General features: G+C 49.4%; 1 protein-coding gene across 1 annotated transcript in view; it reads right to left on the minus strand.

Moving 5' to 3' along the window:
• The window catches only part of LOC139383663 (ALMS1 centrosome and basal body associated protein), a 78,953-nt gene that overhangs the window by 30,850 nt on the left and 30,799 nt on the right, over positions 1 to 17,304 (minus strand). The window contains 4 exon segments of the mRNA XM_071128198.1: positions 831 to 1,040; positions 4,165 to 4,273; positions 5,687 to 5,850; positions 6,378 to 7,745. Of these exon segments, the coding sequence (XP_070984299.1) occupies positions 831 to 1,040; positions 4,165 to 4,273; positions 5,687 to 5,850; positions 6,378 to 7,745 (1,851 nt within the window).

The following is a 17,304-nucleotide window of genomic DNA, read 5'->3' on the forward strand; positions in this document are numbered from 1 at the left end:
TGCTGAGTGCCAAACAGAGACCCATCAGGTCTGTGGTATGACTCGTCCAGGGATTGAACTCATAACCTTCCAATCTCAGGGCGGACACTAACAATAAGGTTGGTAGAACTGCATGGTACTCACTTCTTATCAGACAGCGATACATGGAGATATACACTGAGTCTACAAAACATTAGGAACACCTACTCTTTCCATGACATACACTGACCAGGTGAATCCAGGTGAAAGATATGATCCCTTATTGATGTCACTTGTTAAATCCACTTCAATCAGTGTAGATGAAAGGGGAGGAGACGGGTTAAAGAAGGATTTTTAAGCCTTGAGACAAATGAGACATGGATTGTATGTGTGTCATTCAGAGGGTGAATGGGCAAGACAGAATATTTAAGTGCCTTTGAACGGGGTATGGTAGTAGGTGCCAGGAGCACCGGTTTGAGTGTGTGAATAACTGCAACACTGCTGGGTTTTTCACACTCAACAGTTTCCTGTGTGTATCAAGAATAGTTCACCACCCAAAGGACATCCAGCCAACTGGACAAAACTGTGGGAAGCCTTGGAGTCGACATGGGGCCAGCATCCCTGTGGAACGCTTTCAACACCTTGTAGAGTCAACATGGGCCAGCATCCCTGTGGAACGCTTTCAACACCTTGTGGAGTCCATGACCCTGATGAATTGAGGCAATTCTGAGGACAAATGGAGGGTGCTTCAAATAGTGAGGCTAGTCCCGCTGCACATTGCTCGTTTCTGTCTTTAAATCATATTGGATTAGTATTGTTTTACTGATTTGGAGCGCTCCAGAGTTTAAATGTAAAATGTCAGTTCTCCGTACCTTGAGGGTAGTAGGGCCTGGCAGAGGGTTGGCTCATCTTCCTCTTCCTCTGCGTTTTAGGAGGGCTCCTCTCCCCCGCTCTACCCCTCTTGCTACCAGAGTGTGAGGAGGGGAGCACCCTGGCACCCCTGGCTGAGCCTGGCGAGGGGAACGTTGTGCCGACGTCTCGGGTGTGACGACGTGTTCCGTTACTCACAATCTCCAGGTCCCCTGCGGAGAGGAGAGTGAGAGATGGTCGAGTGTCCATGTTTGAGCCACACCTTCCACACCTCAATGTTTATACACTTAACAAAAATATCAAAACGCAACATGTAAAGTGTTGGTCCCATGTTTCATGAGCTGAAATAAAATAACCCACAAATGTTCCATATGTACAAAAAGCTTATTTATTTCAAATTTGGTGCACAAATGTGTTTACATCCCTGTTAGTGAGCATTTCTCCTTTGCCAAGATAATCCATCCACCCTGACAGGTGTGGCATATCAAGAAGCTGATTAAACAGCATGCTCATTACACAGGTGCACCTTGTGCTGGGGATCCATAAAAGGCCACTCTAAAATGTGCAGTTTGCATGCTGACTGCAGGAATGTCCACCAGATCTGTTGCCAGAGGCTTGAAAGTTAATTTCTCTATGATAAGCCGCCTCCAATGTTGTTTTAGAGAACTTGGCAGTACGTCTAACCGGCCTCACAACAGCAGACCACGTGTAACCACGCCAGCCCACTCCTTCTCCTGCGGGATCATCTGAGATCAGCCACCCGGACAGCTGATGAAACGGTGGGTTGGCACAACTGAAGAATTTCTGCACAAACTGTCAGAAACCGTCTCAGGGATGCTCATCTGCGTGCTCATCGTCCTCACCAGGGTCTTGACCTGACTGCAGTTCGGCGTCGTAACCGACTTCAGTGGGCAAATGATCACCTTCGATGGCCACTGGCATGCTGGAGAAGTGTGTTCTTCACGGATGAATCCCGGTTTCAACTGTACCGAGCAGATAACATCTCATCCTGTCTACATGGCCGACAGCGTGTATGGCGTTGTGCGGACGAGTGGTTCGCTGATGTCAACGTTGTGAACAGGGTTCCCCAAGGTGGCGGTGGGGTTATGGTATGGGCAGGCATAAACTACGGACAACAAACACAATTGCATTTTATTGATTGCAATTTGAATGCTCAGAGATACAGTGAAGAGATCCTGAGACTCATTATCGTGCCATTCATCCACCACCATCACTTCATGTTTCAGCATGATAATGCACGGCCCCATGTCGCAAGGATCTGTACACAATTCCTGGAAGCTGAAAATGTCCCAGTTCTTCCATGGCCTTCATACTCACCAGACATGTCACCCATTGAGCATGTTTGGGATGCTCTGGATCGACGTGTACGACAGCATGTTCCAGTTCCCGCCAATAGGACAGTTGAGCTAACGTGCGCTAATGTGATTAGCACGACAGTTGTAAGTAACAGCAAACTTTCCAGGACATTGACATGTCTTATACGGTCCGAAAGCTTAAATTCGTGTTACTGTAAATGCACTGTCCAATTTACAGTAGCTTTTACAGTGAAATAATACTATGCTATTGTTTGAGGAACAGAACACTTTTGTCACGGCAACTGGTTTGATACATTCACCTCTGAAGGTAAATAATGTATTTACATTCAGTGATCTGGCTCTGATTGGTCATCCTGAGGCTCCCAGAGATAAAATGTAGCAACATATGGTCCAGTATTGCAAATTCTTCACTCGATCAATCTGAAACTTTACACACACGCTGCTGCCATCTAGTGGCCAAAATATAAATTACGCCTAAACTGTAATATTATATTATGGCCTCGCTTGGATTTCAAAGATTATAAAAATAAATAAACAAATAAATGAAAATGCATGTTTTTGTTTGTTTGTATTATCTTTTACCAGATCTAATGTGATATATTCTCCGACATTAATTTCACATTTCCACAAATGTCAAAGTGTTTCCTTTCAAATGATACCAAGAATATGCATATGCTTCAGGTCCTGAGCTACAGGCAGTTAGATTTGGGTGTGTTATTTTAGGAGAAATTTCGAAAAACAGGGTCAGATCCTTAAGAGGTTTTAGGTCTCTGTGACCAACATCTGTATTCCCAGTAACGTGAAATTCATAGATTAGGGCCTAATGAATATATTTCAATTGACTGAATTCCTTATACAGTGCATTTGGAAAGTATTCAGACCCCTTCCCCTTTAGTTACAGCCTTATTTTAAAATTGATTCAATATTTTTCTCCCCTCATCAATCTACGCACAACGCCCCATAATGACAAAGCACAAACAAGTTGTCCACCTGTGATGAATGCAGTTGACAGTGCATGTCAGAGCAAAAACCAAGCCGTGAGGTGGAAGGAATTGTCCGTAGAGCTCCAAGACAGGATTGTGTCGAGTCACAGATCTGGGGATGGGTACCAACAACTTTCTGCAGTATTGAAGGTCCCCAAGAACACAGTGGCCTCCATCGTTCTGAAATGGAAGAAGCCATGAAGACTCTTAGAGCTGGCACGCCAAGGAAAACTGAGCATTTGGGGAAGAAGGGCATTGGTCTGGAAGGTGACCAAGAACCCGATGGTCACTCTGACAGAGCTCCAGAGTTCCTCTGTGGAGACGGGAGAACCTTCCAGAAGGACAACAATCTCTGCAGCACTTCACCAATCAGGCCTTTATGGTAGAGTGGCCAGATGGAAGCCACTCCTCAGTAAAAGGAACATGACAGCTCGCTTGGAGTTTACCATGAGGCACCTAAAGGACTCTCAGACCATGAGAAACAAGGTTCTCTGCTCTGATGAAAACAAGATTGAACTCTTTGGCCTGAATGCCAAGCTGTAGACTCAAGGAGGCTGTAATCTCTGCCAAAGGTTATTCAACAAAGTACTGAGTAAAGACTCTGAATACTTATGTAAATGTGATTTAATATATTTATTTCATTTTTACATACATTTGCGAAAATTTCTAAAAACTTTTTTTTGCTTTGTCATTATGGGGTATTGTGATGTCATTATGGGGTATTGTGATGTCATTATGGGGTATTGTGATGTCATTATGGGGTATTGTGATGTCATTATGGGTTATTGTGATGTCATTATGGGTTATTGTGTGTAGATTGATGAGGAAAAAAACAATTGAATCCATTTTAGAATGAGGCTGAAAAAGTAACAAAATGTGGAAATAGTCAAAGGGTCTGTAAACACTGATTTCCTGATATGAACTGTAACTCAGTAAAATATTTGAAATTGTTGCATGTTGCGTTTATATTTTTGTTCAGTGTACATATTATTTTCAGAACATACTGGGTTACTGACCTGCCTGTACGCCTTTGTTGACATGTTTGACTGCCTTCTTGGAGTGGGAGGGGCCACGATGCGAGGGGAGGGTGTAGGTGCTGGTTGAAGATGCAGAGTCAGCTGGAATCTGAGGAGCCACAATACACAGGAGCCGATCAATGGCTATCAAAACTATAGATCATTCAATATACAGTAGAGAACAGAGAGCCTGAGAAAGATGGGTCTGAAAACAAACAGTTTTATAACAGAAAGGGTAGAGAGAGCGGAGAGGAGAGTGAGGGAGGAGAGAGAGAGGCAAACAGACCCCACAGAGCCCCAGGACAGCAGCACAATTAGACCCAACCAAATCATGAGAAAACAAAAAGATAATTACTTGACACATTGGAAAGAATTAACAAAAAAAACAAAGCAAACTAGAATGCTATTTGGCCCTACACAGAGAGTACACAGCGGCAGAATACCTGACCACTGTGACTGACCCAAAATTAAGGAAAGCTTTGACTATGTACAGACTCAGTGAGCATAGCCTTGCTATTGAGAAAGGCAGCCGTAGGCAGACATGGCTCTCAAGAGAAGACAGGCTATGTGCTCACTGCCCACAAAATGAGGTGGAAACTGAGCTGCACTTCCTAACCTCCTGCCCAATGTATGACCATATTAGAGAGACATATTTCCCTCAGATTACACAGATCCACAAAGAATTCGAAAATAAACCAAATTTTGATACACTCCCAAATCTACTGGGTAAAATTCCACAGTGTGCCATCACAGCAGCAAGATGTGTGACCTGTTGCCACGAGAAAAGGGCAACCAGTGAAGAACACACACCATTGTAAATACAACCCATATTTATGCTTATTTATTTTCCGTTTTGTACTTGAACTATTTGCAGACCATTACAACACTGTATATAGACATCATATGACATTTTAAATCTTTATTTTGGAAGTGTAATGTTTACTGTTCATTTTTACTGTTTATTTCACTTTTTAATTTCTGATCTATTTCACTTGCTTTGGCAATGATAACATATGTTTCCCATGACAATAAAGTTATTGAATTGAAATTGAGAGAGAGATGAGGGAGAGAAGAGAGAGAGAGAGAAGAGAGAGAGAGGAGAGAGAGAGATGGAGAGAAGAGAGCGAGATGGAGAGAAGAGAGAGAGAGAAGAGAGAGATGGAGAGAAGAGAGAGATGGAGAGAAGAGAGAGGGAGAGAAGAGAGAGGGAGAGAAGAGAGAGAGATGGAGAGAAGAGAGAGAGAGAGGGAGAGAAGAGAGAGAGATGGAGAGAAGAGAGAGGAGAGAGAGGGAGAGAAGAGAGAGAGGAGAGAGAGAGAGAAGAGAGAGGAGAGAGAGAAGAGAAAGAGAGAAGAGAGAGATGGAGAGAAGAGAGAGGAGTGAGGAGAGAGAGGAAGAGAGATGGAGAGAAGAGAGAGGAGAGAGAGGGAGAGGAGAGAGAGAGATGGAGAGAAGAGAGAGAGGAGAGGAGAGAGAGGAGAGAGAGAGACAGAAGAACAAGTCAACAGAACGGTAGACATACTACAGAGTTATCAGTGCCAGTAGACTCTGAGGGGACTGGAGGGATATGAGGAGTCTCTCTGGGCCTCCCTCTCCTCTGCTCCTTGCTCTGCCTCTGCTGGAGGATGGTGCTGTACAGTTTACTAAGGCTGTGACTGGTCCTGTGATTGGTCCTGTGGCTGGTCCCTAGGTGAGTTGAACAAAAGGAGAATAGTTCGTAAACGTTAGCTAATGTTCATTAAAAATATTGTTGAATTGAAAAGTGTTCCTAAGTAACATGTTCACCTCAAGCAGAACCCTTGCTGAACCCACCTTGTGTATTCAGCCCTCTGAACCGGTGGGCTCCGAAGGCCCTCACCTTGCTGAACCCACCTTGTGTATTCAGCCCTCTGACCCTGTGGTCTCCGAAGGCCCTCACCTTGCTGAACCCACCTTGTGTATTCAGCCCTCTGACCCTGTGGGCTCCCCGAAGGCCCTCACCAGTCGGGCTGTGTCTATTGTTGACATGGAACCCTTGCTGAACCCACCTTGTGTATTCAGCCCTCTGACCCTGTGGGCTCCGAAGGCCCTCACCAGTCGGGCTGTGTCTATTGTTGGCATGGAACCCTTGCTGAACCCACCTTGTGTATTCAGCCCTCTGACCCTGTGGGCTCCGAAGGCCCTCACCAGTCGGGCTGTGTCTATTGTTGACATGGAACCCTTGCTGAACCCACCTTGTGTATTCAGCCCTCTGACCCTGTGGGCTCCGAAGGCCCTCACCAGTCGGGCTGTGTCTATTGTTGACATGGAGCTGCTGGTCTCCCCTGAGACGCTCCCAGACCTCTCTCTCTCTGCTGGACACAGGTATTGGCTGCGGGCCGGGAGGTGGGAGGGGCTAAAGCTGTGGGCCGGACCATGGGAGGGGCTAGAGCTGTCCTCCCCCTCTGCGGGCTGGGGCTCCTCATCCTGCTGCTCCCAGGCCTGGCGGGGAACACTAGCCTTAGCCTGGTTAGCTTTAGCATGGGGATCACTCCGGCCACTGCTGCTCTCCTCTCTCCTACTCCTCCCTTCCTCCACACCTCCTCTTCTCCTCTCTTCCTCCTTCCTACTACTCTTTCGTTCTCTTCTCCTCCCTCCTCCCTCTTGTTCTGTGGTATCAGTCTGCTGCGTTGGCTCTGGCGGGGCGGAGGTCCCGGTGCTGTGGATGAGGCGGGACAGACGCTCCAGCCGCTCCAGCAGGGACGCCTCTCTCTCATTGGTGGGCCGGGCCTCCTCCAGGCTCCACCTCTCACTGAACCTGCGCCACAGTTGGTCCAGAGTGCTGCCACTCTGCTGGGCTAGACTGTGGTCCCGCCTCCCCGGCTCTCGCTCCATCCCTGGGTGAGGGGCTGAGGTTCGGACAAGGTGAGCGTTGGAGATCTGGTGGTCCATGTGGAGATGGTGGGTTTTGGGGAAGTGATGGTGGAGGTCCATGGAACTATAATCCATCTCTACATGCAGAGGCTGAAACACCTCCAGCTCCTCTTCCCCCACCCCCAGGCTGCAGCGAAGGGAGGGCTGGACAGGGTGGTCTGTGTCTGGGACACCCTGGGTGTGTGTGGAGGTGGTGATTGAGGTTCCATGGTCTCTCATGGCCACAGATGGTCCTCTAGTGGTGGTGGTTGGTATAGCAGGTCCTCTAGTGGTGGTGGTTGGTATAGCAGGTCCTCTAGTGGTGGTGGTTGGTACAGCAGGACCTCTAATAGTGGTGGTTGGTACAGCAGGGCCTCTAGTGGTGGTGGTTGGTATAGCAGGTCCTCTAGTGGTGGTGGTTGGTATAGCAGGTCCTCTAGTGGTGGTGGTTGGTATAGCAGGTCCTCTAGTGGTGGTGGTTGGTATAGCAGGTCCTCTAGTGGTGGTGGTTGGTATAGCAGGTCCTCTAGTGGTGGTGGTTGGTATAGCAGGTCCTCTAGTGGTGGTGATTGGTACAGCAGGTCCTCTAGTGGTTGTGATTGGTATAGCAGGTACTCTGGTTAACCCTCCTGTGACATGAGAGAAGCATTTTGACTGTGGAGTACGCTGGTCAACCAATGGTTGGCCTTCATCGTCTGGCACGGTGGTACCTGAGGGTGGAAATGGTATCTGGTTAAGAATTCAAGAGAAAATTGACAAACAAAGCAGTGACACTGTCCATTAAATATATACATACTGTATACAATACTGACCCGGTCCTTCCCCCTAGTGTTAAACCCTCACTATACTGACCCGGTCCTTTCTCCCAGTGTTATCCATCACTATACTGACCCGGTCCTTTCTCCCAGTGTTAAACCCTCACAATACTGACCCGGTCCTTTCTCCCAGTGTTAAACCCTCACTATACTGACCCGGTCCTTTCTCCCAGTGTTAAACCCTCACAATACTGACCCGGTCCTTTCTCCCAGTGGTAAACCCTCACTATACTGACCCGGTCCTTTCTCCCAGTGTTAAACCCTCACAATACTGACCCGGTCCTTTCTCCCAGTGTTATCCATCACTATACTGACTCGGTCCTTTCTCCCAGTGTTAAACCCTCACTATACTGACCCGGTCCTTTCTCCCAGTGTTAAACCCTCACTATACTGACCCGGTCCTCTCCCAGTGTTATCCATCACTATACTGACCCGGTCCTTTCTCCCAGTGTTAAACCCTCACTATACTGACCCGGTCCTTTCTCCCAGTGTTAAACACTCACTATACTGACCCGGTCCTTTCTCCCAGTGGTAAACCCTCACTATACTGACCCGGTCCTTCCTCCCAGTGTTAAACCCTCACTATACTGACCCGGTCCTTTCTCCCAGTGTTAAACCCTCACTATACTGACCCGGTCCTTTCTCCCAGTGTTATCCATCACTATACTGACCCGGTCCTTTATCCCAGTGTTAAACCCTCACTATACTGACCCGGTCCTTTCTCCCAGTGGTAAACCCTCACTATACTGACCCGGTCCTTTCTCCCAGTGTTATCCATCACTATACTGACCCGGTCCTTTATCCCAGTGTTAAACCCTCACTATACTGACCCGGTCCTTTCTCCCAGTGTTATCCATCACTATACTGACCCGGTCCTTCCTCCCAGTGTTATCCATCACTATACTGACCCGGTCCTTTCTCCCAGTGTTAAACCCTCACTATACTGACCCGGTCCTTTCTCCCAGTGTTAAACCCTCACTATACTGACCCGGTCCTTTCTCCCAGTGTTAAACCCTCACTATACTGACCCGGTCCTTTCTCCCAGTGTTAAACCCTCACTATACTGACCCGGTCCTTTCTCCCAGTGTTAAACCCTCACTATACTGACCCGGTCCTTTCTCCCAGTGTTAAACCCTCACTATACTGACCCGGTCCTTTCTCCCAGTGTTAAACACTCACTATACTGACCCGGTCCTTTCTCCCAGTGTTAAACCCTCACTATACTGACCCGGTCCTATCTCCCAGTGTTAAACACTCACTATACTGACCCGGTCCTTTCTCCCAGTGTTAAACCCTCACTATACTGACCCGGTCCTTTCTCCCAGTGTTAAACACTCACAATACTGACCCGGTCCTTTCTCCCAGTGTTATCCATCACTATACTGACCCGGTCCTTTCTCCCAGTGTTATCCATCACTATACTGACCCGGTCCTCTCCCAGTGTTATCCATCACTATACTGACCCGGTCCTTTCTCCCAGTGTTATCCATCACTATACTGACCCGGTCCTTTCTCCCAGTGTTAAACCCTCACTATACTGACCCGGTCCTATCTCCCAGTGGTAAACCCTCACTATACTGACCCGGTCCTTTCTCCCAGTGGTAAACCCTCACTATACTGACCCGGTCCTTCCCCCCAGTGTTATCCATCACTATACTGACCCGGTCCTTCCTCCCAGTGTTATCCATCACTATACTGACCCGGTCCTTCCCCCCAGTGTTATCCATCACTATACTGACCCGGTCCTTCCCCCCAGTGTTAAACTCTCACTTTACTGACCCGGTCCTTCCCCCCAGTGTTAAACCCTCACTATACTGACCCGGTCCTTCCCCCAGTGTTATTCCTCACTATACTGACCCGGTCCTTCCCCCCAGTGTTAAACCCTCACTATACTGACCCGGTCCTTTCTCCCAGTGTTAAACCCTCACTATACTGACCCGGTCCTTTCTCCCAGTGTTAAACACTCACAATACTGACCCGGTCCTTTCTCCCAGTGTTATCCATCACTATACTGACCCGGTCCTTTCTCCCAGTGTTATCCATCACTATACTGACCCGGTCCTCTCCCAGTGTTATCCATCACTATACTGACCCGGTCCTTTCTCCCAGTGTTATCCATCACTATACTGACCCGGTCCTTTCTCCCAGTGTTAAACACTCACAATACTGACCCGGTCCTTTCTCCCAGTGTTATCCATCACTATACTGACCCGGTCCTTCCTCCCAGTGTTATCCATCACTATACTGACCCGGTCCTTCCCCCCAGTGTTATCCATCACTATACTGACCCGGTCCTTCCCCCCAGTGTTAAACCCTCACTATACTGACCCGGTCCTATCTCCCAGTGGTAAACCCTCACTATACTGACCCGGTCCTTTCTCCCAGTGGTAAACCCTCACTATACTGACCCGGTCCTTCCCCCCAGTGTTATCCATCACTATACTGACCCGGTCCTTCCTCCCAGTGTTATCCATCACTATACTGACCCGGTCCTTCCCCCCAGTGTTATCCATCACTATACTGACCCGGTCCTTCCCCCCAGTGTTAAACTCTCACTTTACTGACCCGGTCCTTCCCCCCAGTGTTAAACCCTCACTATACTGACCCGGTCCTTCCCCCAGTGTTATCCATCACTATACTGACCCGGTCCTTCCCCCCAGTGTTAAACCCTCACTATACTGACCCGGTCCTTCCCCCCAGTGTTAAACCCTCACTATACTGACCCGGTCCTTCCCCCCAGTGTTAAACCCTCACTATATTGACCCGGTCCTTCCTCCCAGTGTTATCCATCACTATACTGACCCGGTCCTTCCCCCCAGTGTTATCCATCACTATACTGACCCGGTCCTTCCCCCCAGTGTTAAACCCTCACTATACTGACCCGGTCCTTCCCCCCAGTGTTAAACCCTCACTATATTGACCCGGTCCTTCCTCCCAGTGTTATCCATCACTATACTGACCCGGTCCTTCCCCCCAGTGTTATCCATCACTATACTGACCCGGTCCTTCCTCCCAGTGTTATCCATCACTATACTGACCCGGTCCTTCCCCCCAGTGTTATCCATCACTATACTGACCCGGTCCTTCCCCCCAGTGTTATCCATCACTATACTGACCCGGTCCTTCCCCCCAGTGTTATCCATCACTATACTGACCCGGTCCTTCCTCCCAGTGTTATCCATCACTATACTGACCCGGTCCTTCCCCCCAGTGTTATCCATCACTATACTGACCCGGTCCTTCCCCCCAGTGTTAAACCCTCACTATACTGACCCGGTCCTTCCCCCCAGTGTTATCCATCACTATACTGACCCGGTCCTTCCTCCCAGTGTTATCCATCACTATACTGACCCGGTCCTTCCCCCAGTGTTATCCATCACTATACTGACCCGGTCCTTCCTCCCAGTGTTATCCATCACTATACTGACCCGGTCCTTCCCCCCAGTGTTATCCATCACTATACTGACCCGGTCCTTCCCCCCAGTGTTATCCATCACTATACTGACCCGGTCCTTCCCCCCAGTGTTATCCATCACTATACTGACCCGGTCCTTCCTCCCAGTGTTATCCATCACTATACTGACCCGGTCCTTCCCCCCAGTGTTATCCATCACTATACTGACCCGGTCCTTCCCCCCAGTGTTAAACCCTCACTATACTGACCCGGTCCTATCTCCCAGTGGTAAACCCTCACTATACTGACCCGGTCCTTTCTCCCAGTGGTAAACCCTCACTATACTGACCCGGTCCTTCCCCCCAGTGTTATCCATCACTATACTGACCCGGTCCTTCCTCCCAGTGTTATCCATCACTATACTGACCCGGTCCTTCCCCCCAGTGTTATCCATCACTATACTGACCCGGTCCTTCCCCCCAGTGTTAAACTCTCACTTTACTGACCCGGTCCTTCCCCCCAGTGTTAAACCCTCACTATACTGACCCGGTCCTTCCCCCAGTGTTATCCATCACTATACTGACCCGGTCCTTCCCCCCAGTGTTAAACCCTCACTATACTGACCCGGTCCTTCCCCCCAGTGTTAAACCCTCACTATACTGACCCGGTCCTTCCCCCCAGTGTTAAACCCTCACTATATTGACCCGGTCCTTCCTCCCAGTGTTATCCATCACTATACTGACCCGGTCCTTCCCCCCAGTGTTATCCATCACTATACTGACCCGGTCCTTCCCCCCAGTGTTAAACCCTCACTATACTGACCCGGTCCTTCCCCCCAGTGTTAAACCCTCACTATATTGACCCGGTCCTTCCTCCCAGTGTTATCCATCACTATACTGACCCGGTCCTTCCCCCCAGTGTTATCCATCACTATACTGACCCGGTCCTTCCTCCCAGTGTTATCCATCACTATACTGACCCGGTCCTTCCCCCCAGTGTTATCCATCACTATACTGACCCGGTCCTTCCCCCCAGTGTTATCCATCACTATACTGACCCGGTCCTTCCCCCCAGTGTTATCCATCACTATACTGACCCGGTCCTTCCTCCCAGTGTTATCCATCACTATACTGACCCGGTCCTTCCCCCCAGTGTTATCCATCACTATACTGACCCGGTCCTTCCCCCCAGTGTTAAACCCTCACTATACTGACCCGGTCCTTCCCCCCAGTGTTATCCATCACTATACTGACCCGGTCCTTCCTCCCAGTGTTATCCATCACTATACTGACCCGGTCCTTCCCCCAGTGTTATCCATCACTATACTGACCCGGTCCTTCCTCCCAGTGTTATCCATCACTATACTGACCCGGTCCTTCCCCCCAGTGTTATCCATCACTATACTGACCCGGTCCTTCCCCCCAGTGTTATCCATCACTATACTGACCCGGTCCTTCCCCCCAGTGTTATCCATCACTATACTGACCCGGTCCTTCCTCCCAGTGTTATCCATCACTATACTGACCCGGTCCTTCCCCCCAGTGTTATCCATCACTATACTGACCCGGTCCTTCCCCCCAGTGTTAAACCCTCACTATACTGACCCGGTCCTTCCCCCCAGTGTTATCCATCACTATACTGACCCGGTCCTTCCTCCCAGTGTTATCCATCACTATACTGACCCGGTCCTTCCCCCAGTGTTATCCATCACTATACTGACCCGGTCCTTCCTCCCAGTGTTATCAATCACTATACTGACCCGGTCCTTCCTCCCAGTGTTATCCATCACTATACCGACCCGGTCCTTCCTCCCAGTGTTATCCATCACTATACTGACCCGGTCCTTCCCCCCAGTGTTAAACCCTCACTATACTGACCCGGTCCTTCCTCCCAGTGTTATCCATCACTATACTGACCCGGTCCTTCCTCCCAGTGTTATCCATCACTATACCGACCCAGTCCTTCCTCCCAGTGTTAGCCATCACTATACTGACCCGGTCCTTCCCCCCAGTGTTAAACCCTCACTATACTGACCCGGTCCTTCCTCCCAGTGTTATCCATGGGGGAAGTGTTAAACCCTCACTATACTGACCCGGTCCTTCCCCCCAGTGTTAAACCCTCACTGTACTGACCCGGTCCTTCCCCCCAGTGTTAAACCCTCACTATACTGACCCGGTCCTTCCTCCCAGTGTTAAACCCTCACTATACTGACCCGGTCCTCTCCCCCAGTGTTAAACCCTCACTATACTGACCCGGTCCTCTCCCCCCAGTGGTGTGTTTACGGACATATTCAATCAATCCTTATCCCAATCTGCTGCTCCCACATGCTTCAAGAGGGCCACCATTGTTCCTGTTCCCAAGAAAGCGAAGGTAACTGAGCTAAACGACTACCGCCCCGTAGCACTCACTTCCGTCATCACGAAGTGCTTTGAGAGACTAGTCAAGGACCATATCACCTCCACCCTACCTGACACCCTAGACCCACTCCAATTTGCTTACCGCACAAATAGGTCCACAGACGATGCAAACTCAACCACACGGCACACTGCCCTAACCCATCTGGACAAGAGGAATACCTATGTGAGAATGCTGTTCATTGACTACAGCTCGGCATTCAACACCATAGTACCCTCCAAGCTCGTCATCAAGCTCGAGACCCTGGGTCTCGACCCCGCCCTGTGCAACTGGGTACTGGACTTCCTGACGGGCCGCCCCCAGGTGGTGAGGGTAGGCAACAACATTTCCACCCCGCTGATCCTCAACACTGGGGCCCCACAAGGGTGCGTTCTGAGCCCTCTCCTGTACTCCCTGTTCACCCACGACTGCGTGGCCACGCACGCCTCCAACTCAATCATCAAGTTTGCGGACGACACTACAGTGGTAGGCTTGATTACCAACAACGACGAGGCGGCCTACAGGGAGGAGGTGAGGGCCCTCGGAGTGTGGTGTCAGGAAAATAACCTCACACTCAACATCAACAAAACTAAGGAGATGATTGTGGACTTCAGGAAACAGCAGAGGGAGCACGCCCCTATCCACATCGACAGGACAGTAGTGGAGAGGGTAGTACGTTTTAAGTTCCTCGGCGTACACATCACAGACAAACTGAATTGGTCCACCCACACAGACAGCATCGTGAAGAAGGCGCAGCAGCGCCTCTTCAACCTCAGGAGGCTGAAGAAATTCGGCTTGTCACCAAAAGCACTCACAAACTTCTACAGATGCACAATCGAGAGCATCCTGTCGGGCTGTATCACCGCCTGGTACGGCAACTGCTCCGCCCACAACCGTAAGGCTCTCCAGAGGGTAGTGAGGTCTGCACAACGCATCACCGGGGGCAAACTACCTGCCCTCCAGGACACCTACACCACCCGATGTCATAGGAAGGCCATAAAGATCATCAATGACAACAACCACCCGAGCCACTGCCTGTTCACCCCGCTATCATCCAGAAGGCGAGGTCAGTACAGGTGCATCAAAGCTAGAGACTGAGAGACTGAAAAACAGCTTCTATCTCAAGGCCATCAGACTGTTAAAGAGCCATCACTAACATTGAGTGGCTGCGGCCAACACACTGACTCAACTCCAGCCACTTTAATAATGGGATTTGATGGGAAATTATGTAAAATATATCACTAGCCACTTTAAACAATGCTACCTAATATAATGTTTACATACCCTACATTATTCATCTCATATGTATATGTATATACTGTACTCTATATCATCTACTGTATCCTTATGTAATACATGTATCACTAGCCAGTAACTATGCCACTTTGTTTACATACTCATCTCATATGTATATACTGTACTCGATACCATCTACTGTATCTTGCCTATGCTGCTCTGTACCATCACTCATTCATATATCCTTATGTACATATTCTTTATCCCCTTACACTGTGTACAAGACAGTAGTTTTGGAATTGTTAGCTAGATTACTTGTTGGTTATTACTGCATTGTCAGAACTAGAAGCACAAGCATTTCGCTACAGTCACATTAACATCTGCTAACCATGTGTATGTGACCAATAACATTTGATTTGATTTGATTTAAACCCTCACAATACTGACCCGGTCCTTCCCCCCAGTGTTAAACCCTCACTATATTGACCCGGTCCTTCCTCCCAGTGTTAAACCCTCACTATATTGACCCGGTCCTTCCCCCCAGTGTTAAACCCTCACTATATTGACCCGGTCCTTCCTCCCAGTGTTATCCATCACTATACTGACCCGGTCATTCCTCCCAGTGTTATCCATCACTATACTGACCCGGTCTTTCCCCCCAGTGTTATCCATCACTATACTGACCCGGTCCTTCCTCCCAGTGTTATCCATCACTATACTGACTCGGTCCTTCCCCCCAGTGTTAAACCCTCACTATATTGACCCGGTCCTTCCCCCCAGTGTTAAACCCTCACTATACTGACCCGGTCCTTCCCCCCAGTGTTAAACCCTCACTATACTGACCCGGTCCTTCCCCCCAGTGTTAAACCCTCACTATACTGACCCGGTCCTTCCCCCCAGTGTTAAACCCTCACTATATTGACCCGGTCCTTCCTCCCAGTGTTATCCATCACTATACTGACCCGGTCCTTCCCCCCAGTGTTATCCATCACTATACTGACCCGGTCCTTCCTCCCAGTGGTATCCATCACTATACTGACCCGGCCCTTCCCCCCAGTGTTAAACCCTCACTATACTGACCCGGTCCATCCCCCAGTGTTATCCATCACTATACTGACCCGGTCCTTCCTCCCAGTGTTAGCCATCACTATACTGACCCGGTCCTTCCTTCCAGTGTTAAACCCTCACTATACTGACCCGGTCCTTCCCCCAGTGTTATCCATCACTATACTGACCCGGTCCTTCCTCCCAGTGTTATCCATCACTATAACGACCCGGTCCTTTCTCCCAGTGTTATCCATCACTATAACGACCCGGTCCTTCCTCCCAGTGTTATCCATCACTATACTGACCCGGTCCTTCCCCCCAGTGTTAACCCTCACTATACTGACCCGGTCCTTCCCCCCAGTGTTAAACCCTCACTATACTGACCCGGTCTTTCCTCCCAGTGTTATCCATCACTATACTGACCCGGTCCTTCCCCCCAGTGTTAAACCCTCACTATACTGACCCGGTCCTTCCCCCCAGTGTTAAACCCTCACTATATTGACCCGGTCCTTCCTCCCAGTGTTAAACCCTGACTATACTGACCCGGTCCTTCCCCCAGTGTTATCCATCACTATACTGACCCGGTCCTTCCTCACAGTGTTATCCATCACTATACTGACCCGGTCCTTCCCCCCAGTGTTAAAACCTCACTATACTGACCCGGTCCTTCCCCCAGTGTTATCCATCACTATACTGACCCGGTCCTTCCTCCAAGTGTTATCCATCACTATACTGACCCGGTCCTTCCTCACAGTGTTATCCATCACTATACTGACCCGGTCCTTCCCCCCAGTGTTAAACCCTCACTATACTGACCCGGTTCTTCCCCCAGTGTTATCCATCACTATACTGACCCGGTCCTTCCTCCAAGTGTTATCCATCACTATACTGACCCGGTCCTTCCTCCCAGTGTTAAACCCTCACTATACTGACCCGGTCCTTCCTCCCAGTGTTATCCATCACTATACTGACCCGGTCCTTCCCCCCAGTGTTATCCATCACTATACTGACCCGGTCCTTCCCCCCAGTGTTATCCATCACTATACTGACCCGGCCCTTCCCCCCAGTGTTATCCATCGCTATACTGACCCGGTCCTTCCTCCCAGTGTTATCCATCACTATACTGACCCGGTCCTTCCCCCCAGTGTTATCCATCACTATACTGACCCGGTCCTTCCCCCCAGTGTTAAACCCTCACTATACTGACCCGGTCCTTCCCCCCAGTGTTAAACCCTCACTATACTGACCCGGTCCATCCCCCAGTGTTATCCATCACTATACTGACCCGGTCCTTCCTCCCAGTGTTATCCATCACTATACTGACCCGGTCCTTCCTTCCAGTGTTAAACCCTCACTATACTGACCCGGTCCTTCCCCCAGTGT

This window comes from Oncorhynchus clarkii, chromosome 25, assembly GCF_045791955.1.
Source record: "Oncorhynchus clarkii lewisi isolate Uvic-CL-2024 chromosome 25, UVic_Ocla_1.0, whole genome shotgun sequence".
In the NCBI taxonomy this organism is placed as follows: Eukaryota; Metazoa; Chordata; class Actinopteri; order Salmoniformes; family Salmonidae; genus Oncorhynchus; species Oncorhynchus clarkii.